The 21,338-nt window shown below is 44.4% G+C and overlaps 1 protein-coding gene across 2 annotated transcripts; it reads right to left on the bottom strand.

Moving 5' to 3' along the window:
• Positions 1 to 1,902: 1,902 nt before the first annotated feature.
• On the bottom strand, positions 1,903 to 20,496 carry LOC129119775 (very long chain fatty acid elongase 4-like). Of its 2 annotated transcripts, XM_077178429.1 has the most exons (8): positions 11,741 to 20,496; positions 11,070 to 11,135; positions 9,421 to 9,608; positions 8,133 to 8,213; positions 7,418 to 7,561; positions 6,189 to 6,303; positions 5,115 to 5,242; positions 1,903 to 3,822 (listed from the first exon to the last, which is right to left on the bottom strand). In XM_077178429.1, exons 2-8 carry the CDS (start codon positions 11,125 to 11,127, stop codon positions 3,652 to 3,654), a joined length of 885 nt encoding a protein of 294 aa, XP_077034544.1. In that variant the 5' UTR covers positions 11,128 to 11,135; positions 11,741 to 20,496; the 3' UTR covers positions 1,903 to 3,651. The 2 variants fall into 2 exon arrangements, with proteins under 2 accessions (XP_077034544.1, XP_054487936.2); XM_054631961.2 differs by having other exon boundaries at positions 7,418 to 7,474; positions 11,070 to 20,491.
• Positions 20,497 to 21,338: the final 842 nt, after the last annotated feature.

Here is a 21,338-nt window from a genome sequence, read left to right as displayed (position 1 = left end):
AGCGAGTGAGGGCCCCCTAGTACCGCGTTTCCGGACTCCCGCGAGGGGGCTGGCCAGGAACAGGGGGAAGTGAGTGGAATTGGTGGTTGAGGTGCCTCCAAAAGGGGTAGGACCCCCCCTCTCCTTGGTAGGAGGGGTGCAAGGGAGGGGCCAGAGGGAGCTCCAGTGGGACCTAACCCCGGGCCTGTGTACTGTAGGGGTGTGAGGGAGGGGCCAGAGGGAGCCCCATTGGGACTCCCCAGGGAAGTGAGAGAGTTGAGCCTGTGAGTGTAGGTGAGATTCCCGTCCTTTTCCCGAGCGTATGAGTAAATTCCCCATACTTACCAGTGTGAAAGTGAATGAATGCTTGAACAGTAAAAGAATATTAAGTGTTGTTTTGCCCATCAGTAGTTTTCATTCAGGTAGGGGCACCTTAAGATTTCAGTTAAGAACCAAATTAGAGTCAGTATGAGAAAGTGTTTGAGTAAAAGAAGAAGATTTGGAAGGGAAGATGAGAAAACAGAGAAGAATATTCCCCCTGATAGTTGTCTTGGGCAGATGCTTGATCAATGGGACACTCAGGAGGCCACAAAAGGCTTAGACAAAATAAAAATGATTCACTATTGTATGGAAGTCTGGCCTAAGTTAAACCTGCAGGGGGAGTGGCCGTGGTATGGGACAAGAGATTCATGGATGTGTTAAACCAACACCTGAAAACCTGAGAAAGTCCCAGTCTTGAGCAGTTAACATATGCTGCATGTTGGCAGAGAGATATCACCGGCAATGAGGTTATAAAAATCTGTAAACTACAAAAACAGGAGGAAAAGAATGAGGGGAGAGAAGAGGTTAGTGTTAAGTGAGACCCCCTTGATTACTTACCTCCTCCTCCGTTCCCTCTTATTTACCCGGCTATGCCCCAGACTCCTCTCCCAGATCCCCCAATTTTACCTCTGGCCTCTCCATCCCCACAACCAGCAGCCATTCCAATCCCATTACCACCGCTGATTAACACCCCTGTGGTTAATACCCCTACCCTGACTTCAACTCCCTTACCTGCTCCAGTTTGACCTTCGGTTTCCCCCATGTTCCTCCCTCACAATAGTTTGTCCCTGAGTTGTTTGTCCCTTGTTTTCCCACCAGCGACCTGTCTTTTAAGGTGACCGATCCCCTAGTCCTTCCCCTTATATCCTTATAAGTTTATCTCCTCCCTCCTGGTGCTGCCCAATTTCCCTGTCCATCATTGTAACCACCCCCCCCTTTATTTGGAGAAATTTCTGTGTCAGTTATCCCTTACTTAGGACATGATTTGTCTCTTGAGCCTTTTCCCTCCCCTATGCAATACTTATTGGTTCAGTTGTGTCCCTTGCTCCTCCCCTGAGCTTCATTTATTGGTTCCCTCGTGTCTCCTCCTGTCACACCCATCCCCTTTATCAGTGCCTTCCCAACGGTCCTTCCCTGACACCGTCGCTGGTCCCACCTGGGACAATAAAGCACCTTGGCATCCACATGAGTATCTGCTCTCTCCTTCCTTTTCCTCAGTGCTTCACAGTCCCACTCTCGCCTGCGCCACCCATGCCACAGACGGCACCACTACCCGGGGTTCTTGAGAAGAACCTGGGAGTGGCGGAATCCGTGGTCTCCTCTGGCCACACACCGGGAGCGGCTAGCCGGCATACGTCAGCTCCTGTGGCTGTGGGTCAAGACTGCAGGAGAGGGCCGTAAATGAATCATTAGGTGGACAAGAATAATGAAACAGCTTTACTTGCAATGAGTCTTCAGCTCTGGAGAGCCCCCAGGGGAAACCCTCCACATGAATATGTTAGATACACAGTAGATCCCGTTTTCCTGTCTTTCCAAACAAAGGGAGGAATGAAAGACCCATCCAGGGATTTGCTAGTTAAAATTCTGACAGAAGAACTCCAGTATTTGAAAGTGTCACTATTTATTTAATTATTTGCATGGAAAAATAGTTGACAGGAAGAAAACCAAGGTGGTAGATTCCTCTTCCCCAGCACGGATGCAGTGATTCTCATACTCACCAGTCACAACCAGAAGAGAGACTGATCAAATCAAAGGAAGGACACTGATGATGTGACCTTGTGACAGTGTGAACAAGTCCTTAGTGGCTGTGTGTGAAGGGGAGGAGGGTGAAGAATGGCAGAATATTGTTTTATCTTCCGCATGTGTGTGGAGGGGCTGAAGGAAAGGATTGGGGTACGAGCACAGAGCAGCGAAGAACAAGTTGAATTTATTTTTTGTAGCCACTCGACTCCAGATTGGTGAAGGGCACACAGGTCTTTTGGGGTACATCCATTTGCTGTTCAGGCCAGATCTAGTCCTCTGGACATTCCCAGTGGAGTTGGACTTTTTTATATTTGAGATGGATTTGGCTTGGCAGTGGCAGTGCATCATGTCACTAATTCCAATCCTCTCCTTCAACACCAGTGTTTCACAAAATACCACTACGCTGTAGTACCAGTTTTAATCAGCTGAGCAGGATTCAATCAATAATTACCACTTTGTAGTTTAATTAGGATCTTCAAAGTACTATCACATCAGAACTTTAACAGTATTTAACAGTCTGCAGATGAATATAAGTGTCAAATTCTAGTTGTAGTTGATTTAGGAGCAGAAAGAAGAAGCCAGTTAGTGATATCTTAAAATCAATGGAGCTATGCAGCTTTGCACTATCCAATGAATTGATTTTATACATTTTATATTAATTCTTATACAATTAGGTAGTGGAGGTGGTTGCTTATGGTGTTGCTAAACTCTTTATGTTTGACAAGAAGCAAAATTTAAAAATAAAAGTATTAAAAATAATAACAAATTGGAGAAAACAGTTATGAAAATGGAACATCAATCTATTCTTTCTAGTTCAATTATGGCATCTACAAGGAGCAATACCAAGTATCTTCATGCATTAAAATCCTCTATTGGTATGAGAGCAACCAAAGGGAAATGAGCATTCCAGAAAGTGGGACATGGTGACTCTTACTGCACTGGTTTCTTATTAGGATGAAAATGCTAATAATGCCTTCTTTAGCTTCAGGACAGTGAAGACACCTGTTCAGCCAGACAACCTAATGTCCAATTTCCTTGCTGCTTATACTGATAAGAATTAAACCATCAGGACCACCCCAGGCCTAGTAGGAGCTTCCTTAGCAGGATGGGTGGGATGCAGTGTACATCCTGCAGTCCCTGTGATTCCTGGCTGCTGCTGCTACCTGGACATTGATTTCCAGGCTGGAGGCACATGACCCTGCCTGACCTACAACAACAAGCTGAGATAGTTCTGTGGAAGCAAAGAAACCCTCTACAGCCTAAGAAATGAGGCAGGGAGTTGTAGCTGGCTGCTAGACCTTGGACACCAAGTTAAAGATGGAAGGGAAAAAGACCTTATCTTGCAAATGTCCCAAAGCCTGCTATGCTTGTGACTACTTGGCTTAGCTTGGCGTCAGCTTAATTAAGTGTGCCTCCTCAGTTCCTTAATCCCTGAGTTTACATCATTCCTTTCTTCTCCCTCACCTGGGATATTTGAAGGCTAGACGTGAGCCTCATACACACTCCCCAGATACATTTCCTTCCTGGAACCATGTCACAAGCAGCAGAGAATGCTCATGTTCATCAGGCTGCGCTCTCTGTCCTTCTCTGTCCTCTCTTTGATTTCCTTCAAGTCAGCTTTTCCCGCTTTCCCCTGACGTAGGTCTGATAGTAGAAGCGTAGGAAGAGAGCCAGGAGGCTGAGGACGTAGAGGAGGACTGCGGTGTTGAAGCCATCAGGGAACGGGCACTCTGTGAAGAGGTTGTAGGAAGAATGAGCAGCAATGGCCACAAACTGGCACTGGAAGAGGTGGAAAAAAGAAGCAGCCAGATTAGGGAACCCACATGAGATACACCTCAGCTGGCCATTGAGACCATCACAGCTATCACAACATCCTAGCAGTGTCCTCAACCCACAGGATCACCTGCTTGCCTCTCCTGACATCCCTGGGAACCTTCCTTTCAAGTTTAGCAGTGTTTTCCCACCAGGAAAGATGTCCACTGAACCTGAAGGTTTAACCAGTCCTGTCTCTCCTGCCCTTGGCCCATTTCTCTGCCATAGTGCAATAACTGAGATGCTGGAATATGAAAAGTGAAGGTGGTAGATTCCTCTTCCCCAGTGGTAATCAGGTTGTTATACCCATAATTACTTTAATTTGTATTTTAACTTGCAGAGAGGAAATGCAGATACTACCTTTATTCATTTAAACATTCAACATTAACATTTTTTTTGTATTTTACTAAGTTACCTGTCTCAATATCCTGAAGCAATGAGTTCTACCTACCAAAGAGTTATTAAATATTTTTTTTCCTTTGCTATAATTTGCATTAGAAATACCTTTTTATTTCATGCAATGCTTTCTTGTTCTGTTTTGCCATGCAGACTAAGTAAGAATTCTGGAGCAGTCTTCACTGCACCAGTGTTTTACACATATCCTCTTCCTCTTCCCTTGTAACTGCATACTTATGGTTTGCAAAGCCTCTCTTTGAGTGGAAAAATCTCTCCTACAACCATTGTCCTTGTTTGGACCATTGCATTTATGCTGTATCTTTAAAAAAACACAGAGTTTTCCAGATTTGTAACTTCATCAGAGATGAGGGAAAGAAAATCCAAAGGAATTTTCTAGAGAAAGAGTAAAATTCACATATTTCTTTTTAACTTGCCTGTTTGCCTGTAGCTAGAGACTTCCTTCCTTTCTGAAGGAACTGAATCAAGGCTCCCCAGTCAGTTGCCTTATTGAGAATCCAGTTTCCCATAATCACTGTCCCTACCTCTCCACATCAAGCTCTGTTTTCACTGCTCCATATACAACATAAAAAGGAGGAATCCAATTGTTAATTTTTCTCTTCCCTTCCCATTACAAAGCTGTGGATACTTAGTTTGAGATGGTCACTGAAAGCCTCTGATAGTCTTGTGAAAGCATTTGAAGCAGGTCACCCATGGCTTCACCTCTCAGAGTGGCACATGAGGGCACCTGGGGATGTGCTGCCCTCCATGGACAGCAAGCAAATGGAGCCAGTGAGTAGACAGACAGCAGAGGCCATCACACCTGAGCCATGGGAGGGCAGGGGTGAACACCTGGAGCTAATTACCAGCTGCAGGATGGTCAGGTAACGCTTCCACCACAGGTGCTGGCGCATCTGCGGTCCCAGGCTGGCCAGGGCATAGTAGCCGTACATGAAGATGTGGACGAAGGAGTTCAGCATCCCAACAAAGAAGGCTGAGGAGTGAGAAAGTGAGGGTGAACAAGGCACACAACCCATTCCAGGATAACTCTGTGAAGGCCTCACAGCCATTCTGATGATGCTTCCAAAACACACCACACCCACCTCTGTGCATGAACATTCCACCTGGGATCTCATACCTCCCATGCAAAACCAGGACACTGTGGAAGCACATCAGCTTTTCCCTTCCTTCAGCATCCAGAGTCATTGCATGGGTTGGGTCGGAAGGGACCTTAAAGGCCATCAGCTCCAACCCCCAGGGCACATCTCCCACTAGAGTTGCCCCAAAGCCCCATCTCATCTGGCCTTGAACACTGCCAAGGTTGGGGTATCCATGATATACCCATCCCATATCAAGTGTTCAGAGACAGAGAAGGGCTTCAAAGGCAGAGGAGAGACTTTGATTGTCTGACCTAAGCATTTCACACTATTCTGGTGTCAACGCTGTGTAGCCAAAATGACTTCCCAAAAAAATGCCCCAGCATCTTGTATAAGGCCTACCTGGAGTACCCAGATGCTTCTCTTCCAGTTGAGCAGAAAGGGGCAGTGTTCTGGATACAGCCCAGAAATGGGCACGGCCACAGCGGGAAACAGACCCAGAACCTGGCCTGCTGCCTCAGGGCCTCTGAGTGGAGAGAGAGGGAGCACTGCTCTGGGAGGAGATATACAGTGACCTTTTGTGGGTTGTTATTTTTTTCTGTTTGGACCTGCTCTGATGGCACACTCTTATTCTGGTTGAGGCAGTGAACAGGGCAGCCTAAACAGCCCCAAAAGCTGAGCAGGTGGGATCATCTAGAATGCACATGTTTTTCTCACCTTTGGAAGTAGATGAGCTTCCTACCTGCCAGTCAGCCCATCTGCACTGTTAATGCTACCTCCATTGCCCAAAAAAGCTGTGAGAAACACAAGGTTTTCTTGCAGCAGCATTTCTTACAAGCATACCTTGTCCTCCAGGCACGTATTTGACCCCTGACCACCAGTTGAAGAGCATAGAGCCATGATGGTACACATGCAGAAAAGTCACCTGCTCTTGTTTCTTGCGCAGAATTAAGAAAACCTGAAAGAAGCCAGGCAAAGGAAAACCTTGAGTTGATGTGTCTAGACAAAAATTTCACAGTAAAAAGTTATAAAAATAGCTAATTACGAGTCTGAATCTCCCAAACCCATTTCCTCTGCTGTTGACAAAAACTGGTGAAATACAATAGAACTTGTAGGGGGAGTTAGAAGACAGAATTTCTTCCACAAAGCCCCAGATATTTTTATGTCTGGATTCAGGGCCCAAAGTCCAAAGAGGATACATCTAAGACTCTGACTGAGCTTCCATACAATTCACAGCTGCTTGGATCTGCTCCTTTTCAGGGCATAGCTTGTATATTTACTGCTACCAGACAATAACCCATAGAAAATCCACTGTGTTGAAACCTTCCTGGAATTTGCATTAGTAAACAGAAGGGTTTTGCCAGATGAATATGTCAGGTCACTGCATTTCCGCATGCACATTCATACACACACAACAAAAAGTGAATCTGCTTTTCAGGCACTCAGGACTGGCAAAAAGCTGCTTTTGTTGCTGATACAAACAGAAGGGATCGGCCAAAACCCTGGCAATAGGCCTAGGAAGGATCCACATGTTTATTCACATTTCAGTAGGTTGTCAGCTTACACCCCAGAGAGCTGAGAAATTTCAGGCTAGGACACAGCTGTCTTCTGCTGGCTAAGCAGAAGCCTTGTCCAGTCACTTAGTTCATTTACAGTGCAGAAGGACACCTGACAACAAGCTGTAAAGAGGGACTTTAAATTCCCCCAGGACACAAACCTTTAGTGCAGAGCCCTGGGAAAATCCATGGCAGCAGAGATGCCAGGACTTGTCCAGCTCCTTTTCATCCCCACTGTTAATCAGCCAGACAGGCAATAGCAGAACATGTGTGGCACCAGCAGCTAAAATTTTGGGGACCCACCTGGCAGTAGCCAGGGGTAAAGCCTCTCCCCTAGCACTGTGCCCAGCCTCAGGAAGTGTGCTGGGGAGGGAATGTGTGCAGCCAAGGGACGGAGACGGGCAGCGAATCAATATGTGATCAACCCAGGACATCAGTTCTGGCACGCTGCCCCTTTCTGCCAAAGAAGTATCTGTGTCCAGCCCCGGTCCCGCTGAGGAGCTGAGCCCTCCTTACCGTATCTAGCAGCTCGATGACTTTGGAGAAGAAGAACCACCAACACACTCTTGCCATCTGCTGGGCAGCACAAGGCACGGCGGTTAAAGCTTTACCCCAAATCAACACATTTTCAACCACGCTGTATCCCTGCCCACCCGGGGTCTGCAGCAAGGGGGGAAAATTAAGGGGTCTTTTTTTTTGTCCAGAAGGCAAGACTCTGAAAAACTGAGAAAAAACTCATGCAGCATTTTTGGAAAGCTGATGCTGGTGAGACCCGAACCCCTGTGATGACCAAGAAATAGTTTTAGCTAAACCCCCCTGCTAAAAGAAGGGTTAAGTGAGATTTCTGTCATACAAGGCAGAGGATATAAAAATCAGTTTTCTTGTTGGAAAGAGATCACCCAGAATCTTTATAATCCATGCAAAGAATCACGTCTATTTCAATAATTGATTTGCAATATTGATACTTCAGCTGGTAAGATCACCCTCTCTGCAGTGGTCAAAGAGCAAACTTGGATGGCTGGGCTGACTGAGATGATTAGATGATTAATTTTAGAGAACTAAAGCAAAGCACAACAACTGTCGAAGGAGACAATTTAGTGGAATAGATTTACAGGCAACAACAAACTGGAGTCAAAGCCTTCTTAGCCATGCAAATTACTATTTATGAGCAAAAGAATCTGCCTAGAAATGGGAGGGCAGGGCCTAAGGCAAGCTTTCTCCAGAACTGTACCCTCATTCCCAGCTCACTCCGGCTGTAATCCACTGGCTGACACAGGTAGCTGTAGTTGGCCAAGACTGAAGTGACCAGAAACTGAAACAGACAAAAAGCAAATAGAAATCAGTTTTCTGTTCAATGCCATCTGTTCCAAAAAAGATGGACATATTAATGCTAAGGTAGTGAGGTTTCAGTCTTATAGTACTGACAGAAAATCCATGGACAAATAGTAAAAACCTAAAACAAAGTACTTCACATCCTGGTTGAAATCTCAAAAAATGCAAATTGGGCCTGGGAAGATTTGTAACTCTTTGTGTAATCACTGGAGGGCTCAAAACTACTTCAGCAGGAATACTGAATTCTAGGCTTCTAAGTCTCTCTGAGAGACTCTGCTCTCCTTTGCAAAGATCTTTCTGTTCTGTTCTGGTAGGTTGCATTTGCTTGTTCATTGGAAAGCCAAAAACTGGACCAAATAACCAGTAGAACTGAACAATCAAGTGCAGAAAAGCAATTTGCACACCTGTCCTAAGATGGAGAAGCATTTGTTTAAAAAAAAACAAAAGTGATTGTGTTTTTATAGTGTTTATGTATTATAGTGTTAAATGTAACACATTATAGTGTTAATGTAACACTTGTAATACAAATTAAAAGGGCATATTTGTTGTCAACAGAATGTTTTTGAAACCTATTTGGCCATGTTCCCTCAAAGAGTTTTCAGTGGCCTACATAAACTTGGGAGGAAAGGCTTGTAGAAAGGCTTATGCATTAAGAACAAGCAGAAAAATAAGTTCTTAACATTCTCAGCAGCAGGAAGACAGAGAGTGCTTGGCACTCCTGGAGAGAACTGCCAACTTTGGAAAATCATAGATTGTTCAAAGGGACCTTAAAGATCACCTAGTCTCAAACCCCTGCCTTTGGCAGGGACACCTTCCACTAGTCCAGTAGTTCTCATCCTCAGAGATGGATCCATCACCAGCCAGACTCGAGACAAAATGAGACCATTCCACTTTCTCCACATAATCTGTGCCTAATGAGGAATTCTCAACCTGCAACTCATTCATTCAGGATGAATGAAATTCCATGTTAATTTCATGAATGGCAGAGATATTGAGAACTGGGAGGAAATCAAGCACAGCAGGACAATACTGTCCCTCTTGTGGCAAAACATGGGACATGTCCAAGACAGCTCCCACTCCCTTCAGCAGAGTCCATCAGCAAAAGCTGTTCAAACCCTGGAATCTGAAGGCTCTGGAATTCAAGCCCTTCTCAGGTGCTTACCTAGGAGCCAATCCTGCCTCCTCACCTCATAAAACATGTAGCTGGATAATGCCACCATGGCCAGGTTGTAGGCGAGTAGCAGAGCCCTCAGCTCCAGCCGCTGCCGCTGCCGCATGCAGGACGGTCCCAGTGCCACTATGAAGAGGTAGGAGGTGAAGACCAGGATGACTGGAAGTGGGGAGTAAACCAGTGGCCACGGGTCTGTCCTCAGATCTGAGAAGAAAGACACACAGCCACAGCTGGCACCTCCACACAGCATGGGGCAGATGTATTTAATTGTATTTCAATACTTCCCTTTGGTGCACTCGCTGCAGAAAGAAAATTGGTGTCTTTGTGTCTTTGCAAAGCTGCACGTCAGTCCTGCTCTGACTCTGCCAAAAGGATTTAGGACAAAGGTTTTAGCCCCGTTTTTGGGTATGGACTGCCGTACTGGAAGGCAGATCTTTCCTGGGATGAGTTGGAGCCCTCCCTGGGTGAAAGAAGTGATCCCAGACACTGTGCAGGGAAGCACAGGAGCAGCCAAAGCAACAGTGCCTCCTCAGGGAGTGTAAATTTACAATTTTATAATAAATGTGTTTCAATCCTTGGTGTTACTTCCTTACAATCCTCAGGATATCTAAAATTCTCCACTCCTTCGTTTTTATATCTGCTCTTACAGTGGGCTCTCTTAAGAAGCATGAATTCACTTGGAAATACCAAAACACTTATCCCTGCTGAAACAGCTCTTCGGTCCTACAGCAAAGGGAAACTGAAGAGATTTTCTGTCATGCCACCTCCTCCTAATCCTGCTGTCACCCAGGATATATTACATCAGCAAAAACATCCCAGGTACCATTCATGCTTTCCTTTGCTGTGTGATCACTGCTCTGTCAACCCCTTTCATTTTTTATAAATGCCATACCAGTCTGGACAACTCTGTTAATCCCTCTCCCTTCTAAACCTTCCAGTTCTTTATGATGGCTGTTATGGGCTGTGTTAGGAGCTCTTTGACATTCCATTTCTAGATTTAGCAGTTCATCAGAAGTCCTGAATCACAATTTACACTTTCTTGTGAAATTTAAGTCCTGAAACATTTACTGAGCGTTATGTAAAGTCTAAGCATTATGCCTCATGTCTTCCTCCTGCAAGCCTGCTGTTCTACCTTCATGGCATTTTGTGGCTTTTCTTTACATCCAGAGATACATCACAGCCCTTTGGGACCAAATTGAGCCTTTAACTAATGAAAATCTGATGTCTCCTCACTGCAAGCTGTCAAATCTCAGGCATTGAAGAGTGGTTACTGCCAATATTTCATTTGATAACAGGTCTTCCTGGCATCACAAAGATGCCAAAGTATTAACTCTTTGGTCAACTAAGCTTTCCCATGACACATGAATATGCATTTAAAAAAATCACTTCCTTTAGTACTCCAGACTCAACAATCTCAGGCATTTATTGCTCCTTGCCCACTGGGAAATTCCTAGTCACTTCATTCCTTACTGTGATCCAACTGGAGGGTCAATGAGATATATTTCAAGACTTAAGGGAAGTTTGTGATCATGGAGAAGGAAAAGTGGAAATCTTCTTAGTTAGGAAAATGTGGGCTAGTGTAAGGATTAAATTCCTTCTAGGTTTGGTTTTCATGATCATGCTGTTGATGCAGAAACTCCCATTTTAGACAGCATCTCTACCTACCTCCACTTTCAAGAATCCAGTTGTAGAATTCCTGAGTTTTCTGCCAAGTTGAAGCCATCTCAAGTTCTGGAAAGAAATTAACTTGACTGAGTCAGGAATGAGGAGGTTCTTTAGACAAAGAACTACAGCTAATGAAAGGATAATAGTTTGCTTTCTAAAAAATTAACTTTTAGACCAGGATTAAAGTCCCCTTTAAAAAGGGAAGAAAGAGAAGCCCCCCCCCCCCGCAATGATTAGCTACTTCCAGATTTTATTTATTTATAAATTTTAATAATTTATTATTTATTTTCCAGATTTTGATATTGCATGGAGTTTTCACCTCTAAAAAATGCTCTGAGCAGTTGCATGTGATCTGCCAGATCCAGGAGGGAACTGCCAGTACCACTGGGAAATCAGTCACATGGCATTTTTCATGGCATTTTTTCCTAAAGCAGTGTGGGCACAACATTCACATGAGGACAAGCACCAAGTGTCATAACTGCATCTTTGCACAGGTAGTATTAGATATTCCCAGTGCTGGAAGGCAGCTGGGGATTCATTCAGCACTGCTGCAGCTCCAGAGGTGTTAACAGAGCTGGTTATTTGGTTTTTCTGAGCCCCAGTTTATACATTAATTTTGTTTTATCTGGTATAGATTCTGTAATATAGTGTATAAAGTAGAATACTCATACATATTATGATGATCCTCCTCTTCCCTTCTTTCCTTTAGTAGGGAGATGTTTTCAAAGGAACTTGGAAGTTCTCCTAGAAAACACTTCTGCAGTTAGTTTCAACAGCTTGAGCTACCTGATCCAGTTGTCTCCATTAGCAAATACACAGGGGCAGCTTCCTCCAGGTTCATCTCCTGCTGGCATTGAGAAAAGTACATTTTCTCCTTTGACCCCTCCTGACAGACTGTGACACCCATGCCCAACATTGTGTCAGTGACAGACACCCCCAAATTTCTCTCCTGCAGTTAATCCTTACAGTCAACCTCCTTCTTGGGGTGTTCCTCTGACACAAAGCCAGAGACCCCTGGGAGATGTCACACCTATCCTGACCCAGAGCCACATGCCCTCGTTATCCGGGTGGACTCTGCCAGCACCCAGCTTAGTCGGCGATTATCAGCAGGCTCAGAGTCAATCCCTCAGGGATTCCACACAGTTACAAGTCCCCAAAAAACCCACATGCACTCCAGCTCACTCCCCTTCCTTCCCCCCAAATCCGTCGGGAAAAGGCAGGAAGGAGGAGCAGACTCACCGCAGCAGCGCAAGTGGCTCCAAATGTCCCTTTCTCCAGGGCTGTCCCCAGCCGCTCGTGGCGCAGGTGGAGCCAGCAAGACAAGGAGCTGCAGCCTTCCTCTCCACAAAGGAGGTGAGTACATCCCCTGCGAGGTCTCCCACAGCTGTGGTGAATCTTCAGGCCATCTTCTTCAGTCTCCTAGCAGTGGCCACCAAAACCCCACTGCCAGCCGCAGGCACCATGGCGTTATTGCACAACTTAGCCAGAATAAGAGGTTACATCACATACTCCTCCCCCCCTCTTGCCTCTCCCCACACAGTTTATCTGATTAGGGGACTGGAAAGAAGAGGAAAACGAATGAAGAAGATTCCTGGGATTCCACAGGAGTGAACCACTGACCTTTAGTGCCATGCTCAGGAGCCCAGCCCGGCCAGGTGGGACCCAGGCCAGCATTTCTTCTGCAGGTTTCTTCAGGACATGCCATGACAGCTTTGCAGACAGTAAAAGATGAGGGATCATAGCTGGAAAGCAGTCTGTTTGGAGCACTTCTTTAGACCAGCACAAGGGGCTGACAGCAAGCCTTTTGAGTGGTCAAAATAAGTCCAGACCACCAAATGAGGGATAGAGAACAATGAGAACACTTTCACTCACTCACTCACTCACTCACTCACTCACTCACTCACTCACTCACTCACTCACTCTCACTCTCGCTCTCACTCAGTCTCAGTCAGTCAAGGCAGGGAAAACTCAGCTGGAGTCATCCCCTCATATCCAGCCTGTGTCCCTGGGGGAGTCACTGTTTTTAATGACAGGAGAATATTTGGAGGGGTGTGACAGAGACACCAAGTGATCTCCAGCAACTGCATCAAGGGAAAATGCAGAGAGCTGCAGTGATTCAGTCCCACGTGGGGGGACCAATGCAGAACTAGGACCCTGGACCCCCACCCTCCAAGAAACAGCCCAAAGCCAAGTGATGGGGTTCGGCTTGGTCACCTGGGGCCACCTGGGGTGTGGATACATCCTCTTCTTTTTCCAGTGGGCACAGATCATTAGCAAACTCCAAATAAACTAGAGGGTAGTACCATTTCTCATACCACTGCATTGTGTCTGTCACCAGATCCATAACAAACCTTTTTGAAGGGCAAAACACCAAAGATTAGCTTTTCAAAGCAGCTTTAGGAATTAGGCAGATCATGTGTTGGGAGTTTTTCATTGAAAGATATCACATGCTGATGCTGTTGGACAGCTACTGCATTTCTGTGATTTATGGAAACCATGGAAGTATTTAAACAAATATTTTTGGGAGAGGTGATTTAGGATGAAGATTTTGAATTTGGGGGGTCAGGGTGTTAGAAGGGCAATCCAGTCTAGAAGAGAGTTTGACTGACCTTTGGTAGCATACTGGGTTTTTGTTGACCCAGGGTCAGGGAGACAATTATTGTGGACTTTACAATTATAGTGAACTTTACAATCATAGTGAACTTTATGCACTTTTTTTTGGTGTTTTTTTTTTTTTTTTTTTCTTTCTTGAAGAGCTTTCTATTAAGACCTTTCCTTGAAGTTTTCTAATTGCTCATGAACCAGCAGGTTTTATTTCTATATTTTTGGTGCCCCAGTCCTAAAAAGGGTTCAATGATTTATCTGTGTAAATCAATGGAAGTGGTAAATCAGATCAGTCCTTTCTATCTCTCACATGTAGATGGGACTATGTTTTATTATATCCATCAGGTAGTTTAAGTAATGTTTGTTGAGTTATTTATACTGATGTATAAGACTCAGAATTACAGACACAAAACTTTTCCATCAAATATTTTTTACTCTGGTGAAAAAATAATCACCTGCAGTGAATTTTCACAAATTTCATTTGGGGCAAACTATTTCATTGTTCACATAAACTGGATTTTTTATTTTTAATATTATGAAATATATTTTATTTTTTTAAAACCTTCCCTCCTCCTGAAGTACTCCCAGTGGTGCTGTTGCAGATGTTCACTAGCACGGCTGGCAGATGGAGAGATGTCCTCAACAATGTGGTACTTTTACACTCCGGCAATAGGTGTGCTATGATGAATTTTAGCACAACTGTGAGGGCAGCTCTGCAGGGACTGCACACAAAGCCTCAGAACTTTTACTTTCAGCAAGAACTCAGTAGAAAAATGACCCCCAACATTGCTCCTTCACTGAAATAGTATTAGGGGAGCTCTTAGTGCCAAAGTGAATTGGGTTTTTCATTCAGTGATTTGGCAAGAAAAAAGGGGATTGCAGGGACATGAATGACAGGCACAGTAATAAGGAACTCAGTTATGTAGAATGTGTGACAGCTCAGACAACTCCATCCAGATGAAAAAATATATTAACCAGTGAAAAACCTGACTATCTCCAGCATAGTTTAGAGGTGATTGCCACAAAATCATTATCAATAGCAAGTATCAGCAGGAAAACAATCCTGAGGGCTTCTAGACTGCGCAGCTTTTGCTCTTTGGTCCTGTGATTGCTGTTGCTTCCAACCAGAACTGTACTAAAAGGACAAATTACCAAAGGAGACCTGTTCTAATGCTTGAGAAAGGCAAGGAGCAGGGGGCCACTCTCATCTGGATACACAGGCTATGTCATGGTGCTGCTCTGAACCCCACAGCAGAGACTTGACAGATTACAAAACCACAAAATGGTTTGGGTTGGAAAAGACCTTAAAGATCATCCAGTTCCACCCCCTACCATGGGCAGGGACACCTTCCACTGGCCCAGCTTCCTCAGAGCCTCATCCAGCCTAGTCTTGGACACTTCCAGGGATGGAGCAAAAAACTTGCACATACCTGGCCCTTGGAACTCCTGAATGGCATCAAATTCGCTTCCTACGCAATTCAAGTGGATCAAGCTGCTCAAGTGTTTGATGCATACAGATATTCAGATGTAGTGTATTTTATGCAGATAATAAAAAATACTGGTAACTTATGTATGGAACTGGCTTCAATGAGAGGTAAATATCAGAGCTGAGGATGCCACAGAACAGGAAGGAAGGTGACAAACCCACAGATCTCTTCCTCAGCTCATATCTAGATCTGGACTCTTGCTAAACAAACTGCTCATGGGATAACACATTTACAAGTCAGGAGAAGTTCAAGGATTGTATTGTCAACACTTCCAGCAGATGAAGCTCTACCTTGCTCCTTGGCAAATGTGCTCCAGAACAAGCTCTGAACTCCTGAAATGATATCTTTGTGAATATATTGCCAAGGGAGGTTCATGTCATCTCCTCTAATTCGTGCTTTTAAACAACCATCTCATCTCTCAATTGCTTGCAACAGAAATAAATGACAGCTGGCTTTATGAGTACTCTCTCAAAAATGGGGAAAACAATAATAGATGTTTTCACAGCTATAGAATTTCCCACAGAATAATAATTGAATGGCTGAGTTAGTTTTACTAATATGCAATTACCAGTTTATATATGCTTCTGGGGAAATACAGTGGTTTCAGGTGACAATCAGCCAACACAAAAACACTCTGAAGACGTCACCAAACTTTCCAGTACATCTGGGTCTAATCCACAAAGCTCTTGTGCATGAAAAAATCCAAACTCACAGCAAAAAAGAAGCCTTTAAGAGGCCCAGTGAAGCAGCTGAAGATGCTTCTGGCACAGGGATTCTGTTTCTTGATTGCCTTGCTTATGCTCCATGCAACCAACTGCACAGACCTTGAGAGGTTTAGAAAAGATTACAGGAAGGGATTTTTGGCAGAGCTACTGAGCAGACTGTCTCTGTGCATAGGACTGGGAGACTGCATCAACTCTTGTGTAAATTACGGTCAGACTTATCTTAAGGCAGCATCTCCAGTGGCACTGGACACCTACCTATGTATAGCATCTGAATTGAGTCCTCTTTGCTTCTAGACCCACCTTTTGACAGCCTTGCCTACTTACTTGATCATTTCTTTGAGATAAGAACGTTCTCTCGTGATGTGCTTTTATGGCCAAGCATCAGTCTTGGTTGTGGGAGCCTGAAACAGCCCTGTCTCCAAAAATGCATTCCCAAGTAACTCCTAGGCCAAGAGAACTCAGAAACCTTTGGCTTTCATCTCAAAATCTGCTGTCTTTTCAGCATGTCTTGAATCAGCGTTATTTCAAAATTGTACTGTGACTGGCAAGGAGAAGGGACTTAATGCTGATCCCAAAATTTAATGCATCATCCAAAAACCTCCCAGAAATGCGCTTAAGATTATGTATTGATCAATTGGCTAATAACAACTTCCAAAAATAAAAACAAAAAACCAAACAAACCAAAAACCAAACCTTGGGCATCATGGTAGCAACAAGGTTTTTATGCCAAGATGTTGGCATAAAAGGAGTGAGAAGCCAAAAGAAAGAGAAGGTAATGAGCCTTCATTTAGACATCCAAGGGATGCCAGGAATATTGTTCTAGTCCTAGAGCTCTACAAAGAACACTGAACAAACTTGATTGTCCAATAGATGCAGCCTGTGGATCTCCAAACCCAGACCTCATGGCATCTCCAATATGCTGGAGCCATGGGTAGAGCACAGATTGAATTCCTGCTATAGTTAGTGCAGTACCCACGTAATGAGAGCACAGTGCTGATGACTGCTGTCTCTTTTTTTCCCATTTAATCAAGGGAATACAGAATCTCCATGTACCTGTCTCTTGGTGATACTTGAATGTTTCAGTGCTTCTGAGAACTTTCCTCTTCCATTTCACTCCCACACAAACCCACCAACAGCACTGAGCTGAGAAATTAATTCTGACCAGCTGTTCCTATTGAAGGGAGAGCACTTAATAGAACTTGCCACTGAACATCCACTGCCATTGGAGAAAGGATTATAAGGATTATTTTTCCTTTTTTTTTTTTCCCCTCTAGTTTCTGATATTCCTCCACTATGTGCACTCAGCTGATCAAATAAGTCATAACAGATGGTGCTTCAGAAGCTGAAGAGAGACATTAAATGGTGGACAAATGTTGTCCAGGCCACCTGCAAATGTCTGGGGTTCACAGTGTAGGAAAGAGGATGTTCTTGTAATTGTAATGCTGCTGCTGAAAGAAAAGAATGTATTCTCTTTTTAAATCAGACGCTCTGAATTACCACATCAACATCTGTTAGCCTCATGGGGATTCTGGAAGTCTAGGACAATTCTTCCTTTTTTTTTGTTTGCCTGGCAGATACCCATATCATCCTCCCTCTACAAAGATGTGTTCACGAAATTAAACTGATCTGGATCCCTCTGGGATGGTACTATGCTTTCATCCCCTTCTGTTCCTGCCCTACACCTGGAGAAACATTCCCACAGAAATTGGTATGGCTCCTTTTTATCATCAAAACTTTCCTCCTGATTATGCCTATGAATTGCTGGTGGTCAACCAGACTGTGATGTATCCTCAACTCTTTCCACTTCACCTTTTATTCCCATTTTGCCTGCTCCTCCCTTTCTCCTGCCCATGCCTGCAATGCACTGGATCGTGTCTAACATGCAGATTGCAGGTTCTGCAGAGTCTGATTCCCTGTGCAATGACTACCAAAGTATTTATGGCAGCAATAAAAATTGAGGATGTAAAATCCTCTTTCCTCCTCTAATGATCTGGTACAGATGCTCCCGGTGATCTGGAAGCCAAATAGAACAGATATTTATAGGAGCCAGAAAATGAGCAGTTCGACTTTCCAACTTCCAATGGTGGATTTTGGAGCCAATAGGCAGCACAGAGTGTTCTGATCTCTGTCCTCTAAAGCAGTTACTGTGTGGAGAACAGCAGACACCTTCCTGAAATTGCCTTATATTTACAATAGCAGAAAAAGATTCAGTTTTGTTATGATCCATCCTGAATCTCTATCTATGTGTAAAATAGAAAATTTCACCTTGAGTTAAAGTAACTCATGACAAAAGACAGTGACATAAAATGCTTACTGAGGCAACAAACTCCTCCACACAGGAAAAAATGGAAACATCTTTACTGGGCAGGACTTTGGCTGGATTTTATGTATTGCTCTCAAAGTCATGATCACTCTGTTCAAGGCCAGGTTGGATTGGGCTCTGAGCAACCTGAGCCTTGGGCAGGGAAGGTGTCCCTGCCCAAGGCAGGGGGTTGGAACTGATCTTTAAGGTTCCTTCCAACCCAAACCATTTTGGGATTCTCTGAAAACAGCGTGGGTGATTGACTGGAGAAAAAACTGCCAGTCTCCTTCAATTTATTGCAGAAAAAGAATGTGGCTGGGACTCCTCCAGTTCAGATTCCTTGGGCCTGTGGTGAATCAGTCAACAATAGAAGGGCCATACACAGTCAAACAGCTACAGAGCTGCATTATAAAAGTGACATGACTCCTTTGCAACTCCCCAAGGCATTATGAGGTTTAATTACTGTTTTATTCTTGGGAATCCTTACAGAAAGGCAATCTGTTAATGACAAGAACTGTAAATGTCATAGCTGCTGCTGGCAAGTATAGTCTTGGTAAAGGTGGCAACAAATGAGCCAGAGTAGCACACAGGAATTTCCTTTCCTCCCACTTTCTATTCCCCTGCAACTGCATGAAGTCCTAGGGAAAGTTAACCTGGCCTACAGGCACTGGTCTTGTCATAATTCCAGGCTACAGGCCAAATCCTGGGGGATGATGTGGGCTAGCTCAAGGTACTTCAACAGACTTCATCCTTCCTTTCTATCTTGACCACTGTGAGAAGTTTGGAACTGATCCATTTGGGATTGATTGTACATGCTGCTTTGGTTTGTGGGTTAGTCCTTCTTGCCGCACAGTGCTTTGAGACACAATCTTCTATACACCAGTGTGGGAAAAACACAATGGTAGAGGATTCTCCTAGCTTGAAGGCAACAAACCACCCCTCTGAAAGGAAAACACTGATCTCTGCCACAGGAGACATGATGGAGTACAGAGCAGGCACTTACCTTGGAAAGAAAGCCTGGTTCTGAGCATGCAGGTCACACACTCTGTTTGTTAAAAAAATGGAGAATGTACAATTTGTCTTCGTCTGTCTTAGAGCAGATGAAGGAAGCCTTTTAATGACTTTCTGTCAGGGGGAGATTTAGACAATTAGAATATGATATAATGACTCTGTAGCTAGCAAGGCCCAAACTAAGGATATAAAGAAAGCAGACAGAAGAAAAAGGGGCCTCCTTTTGCAAAAGAATGTCTACATGGCTCTTGGGTTTCCTTAAGACTACAGAGATTGTGCACTGAAATTAGGATAATCTGCTGAGCTCTCCAGGATGATAGTTCCATCTCTGTGCTAAGTAGGTAAGAAAGATAGAGAGATTTGGATGTTTCCAGCTGCCCTTTGGAAAAGCATCTCCAAAGGCATGCATTTAGGAATCTGTTGAGTGCCAGCACAGGCAGTCACCATGCTGGTTTGTGCAGTGCCAGAATTGCCCTCCACACAAGTCACCAACAGATCCCTCCGATCTGCTTACAAAAGTATTCACTTCAGGATTTCACGGCCTCATCTTCCCAGCCCCTTCCCCAGGAGCAATGTCTTAGCCAAAAACCAGCTGCCAGCAGTAAGAGGTAATGAGAGAAGGGCCTCATGTCACATTTGAGAGCTCGTAGTGGTATCCTGGGGAGCTGGTGACACTCCTTCAGCACTGTGGGAGGGGTGCAGCAAGGTTTCCACCCCATGAATGGCAGCATTTTCTCATAGAGAGGACAGACCAGCTGTGGCCCTAAATTAATAGAATAACCCACCCTTCAGCACTATGAGGAAATCACCTCTGTTGGGGCCCTTATGTCTCAATTAAATGAGTTACCAGAATATCGTGTAGATCCCAGGCAAGTATTCATTCTCTCTGAGCTACCTGGAAATCAGCCATAGATGCCAGGGCTCAGCTGTGGAGTAGGGACTTATGCCAGTTATTTTATTACCTGATTTTGGGGTTCTTTGCCATGTAGCCATGAGTCTTTAGCCATGTCTCAGGCCTCACAGTCTCTTCTTCTATACTTGAGAACATTTAATAGCTGCAAGAAATCTGTTCTAAAAGTTGATTCAGCAATAGGATCATAGACTTCTCTTGATTCTAGGATCATTGGGTCCAGCTCTTGGCCCTGTACAAACACCCCAATAATCCCACCCTGCGCCTGAGAGCACTGTCCAAGTGCTCCTGGAGCTCTGGCAGCCTTGGGGCTGTGACCATTCCTGGGGAGCCTGTTCAGTGCCCCAGCACTCTCTGGGGGAAGAAAATTTCCCTGATACCCACCCTAACCCTTCCCTGACCCAGCTCCAGCCATTCCCTATGTCCTGTCCCTGGTCACACAGAGCAGAGATCAGGGCCTGCCCCTCCTCTTCCTCTCCTGAGGAAGCTGCAGAACTACTGTGAGATGTAACTCAGGATGCCCTGCAACTGGACTTTGGTGCTAAATTAAAGATTTTTTCCTTGTGGGTCATGAGAGGGAATGTTTGAGAAATGTTGGCACTATTTGTACCAAAATGGTCCAACTCACATATCTCCTGGACAGGAATGGCAAGTGTAAATCACAGAATAGCCTGGGTTGGAAGGCAGCTTAAAGATCACCCAGTTCCAACACCCCTGCCATTGGCAGAGACACTTTCCAGTAGACCAAGTCCCTTCCATAGATCCAAGAGAGGGCCTAAAGATGCTTAAGCCCAAGATGATGCATCTTAAAGGAATGCATTCACTGCCAACTGTGATGTTCTGATTTGAATGCCACCCTCAACAGAATTTCACCCTCTTCTGCCATCATTTCTTCCATGGTCTTTGCTCATACAGAGATTCTTATGACCTTATCTTTTCCTCCACAGCTCTTTAGTCCCCAGGTATACAGCATTTCATTTGATCTCTTCTGAAGCCTTTCAAATTTGCCTACTCCTCCATCAAAATGCAGTAACCAGTGACCAAACCCCATTTTCCAATAAAGAACACCTAAGGGGGAAAAAAACTTCAATCACTTCTGTCACTTCTCACCTTTTTGTTTTTTTACATATAGTACTCCTCTCCACAGTGTTAACTCCCTTAAAAACGTAGTAAAATGCTGAGAGTTTTGAGTAGTATAAGTTTGCATCATATTTATCTCAGAAATAAAGA

This window comes from Agelaius phoeniceus, chromosome 5 (assembly GCF_051311805.1).
Source record: "Agelaius phoeniceus isolate bAgePho1 chromosome 5, bAgePho1.hap1, whole genome shotgun sequence".
Lineage (NCBI taxonomy): Eukaryota > Metazoa > Chordata > Aves > Passeriformes > Icteridae > Agelaius > Agelaius phoeniceus.
This window is presented reverse-complemented; position numbering and strand designations above follow the sequence as displayed.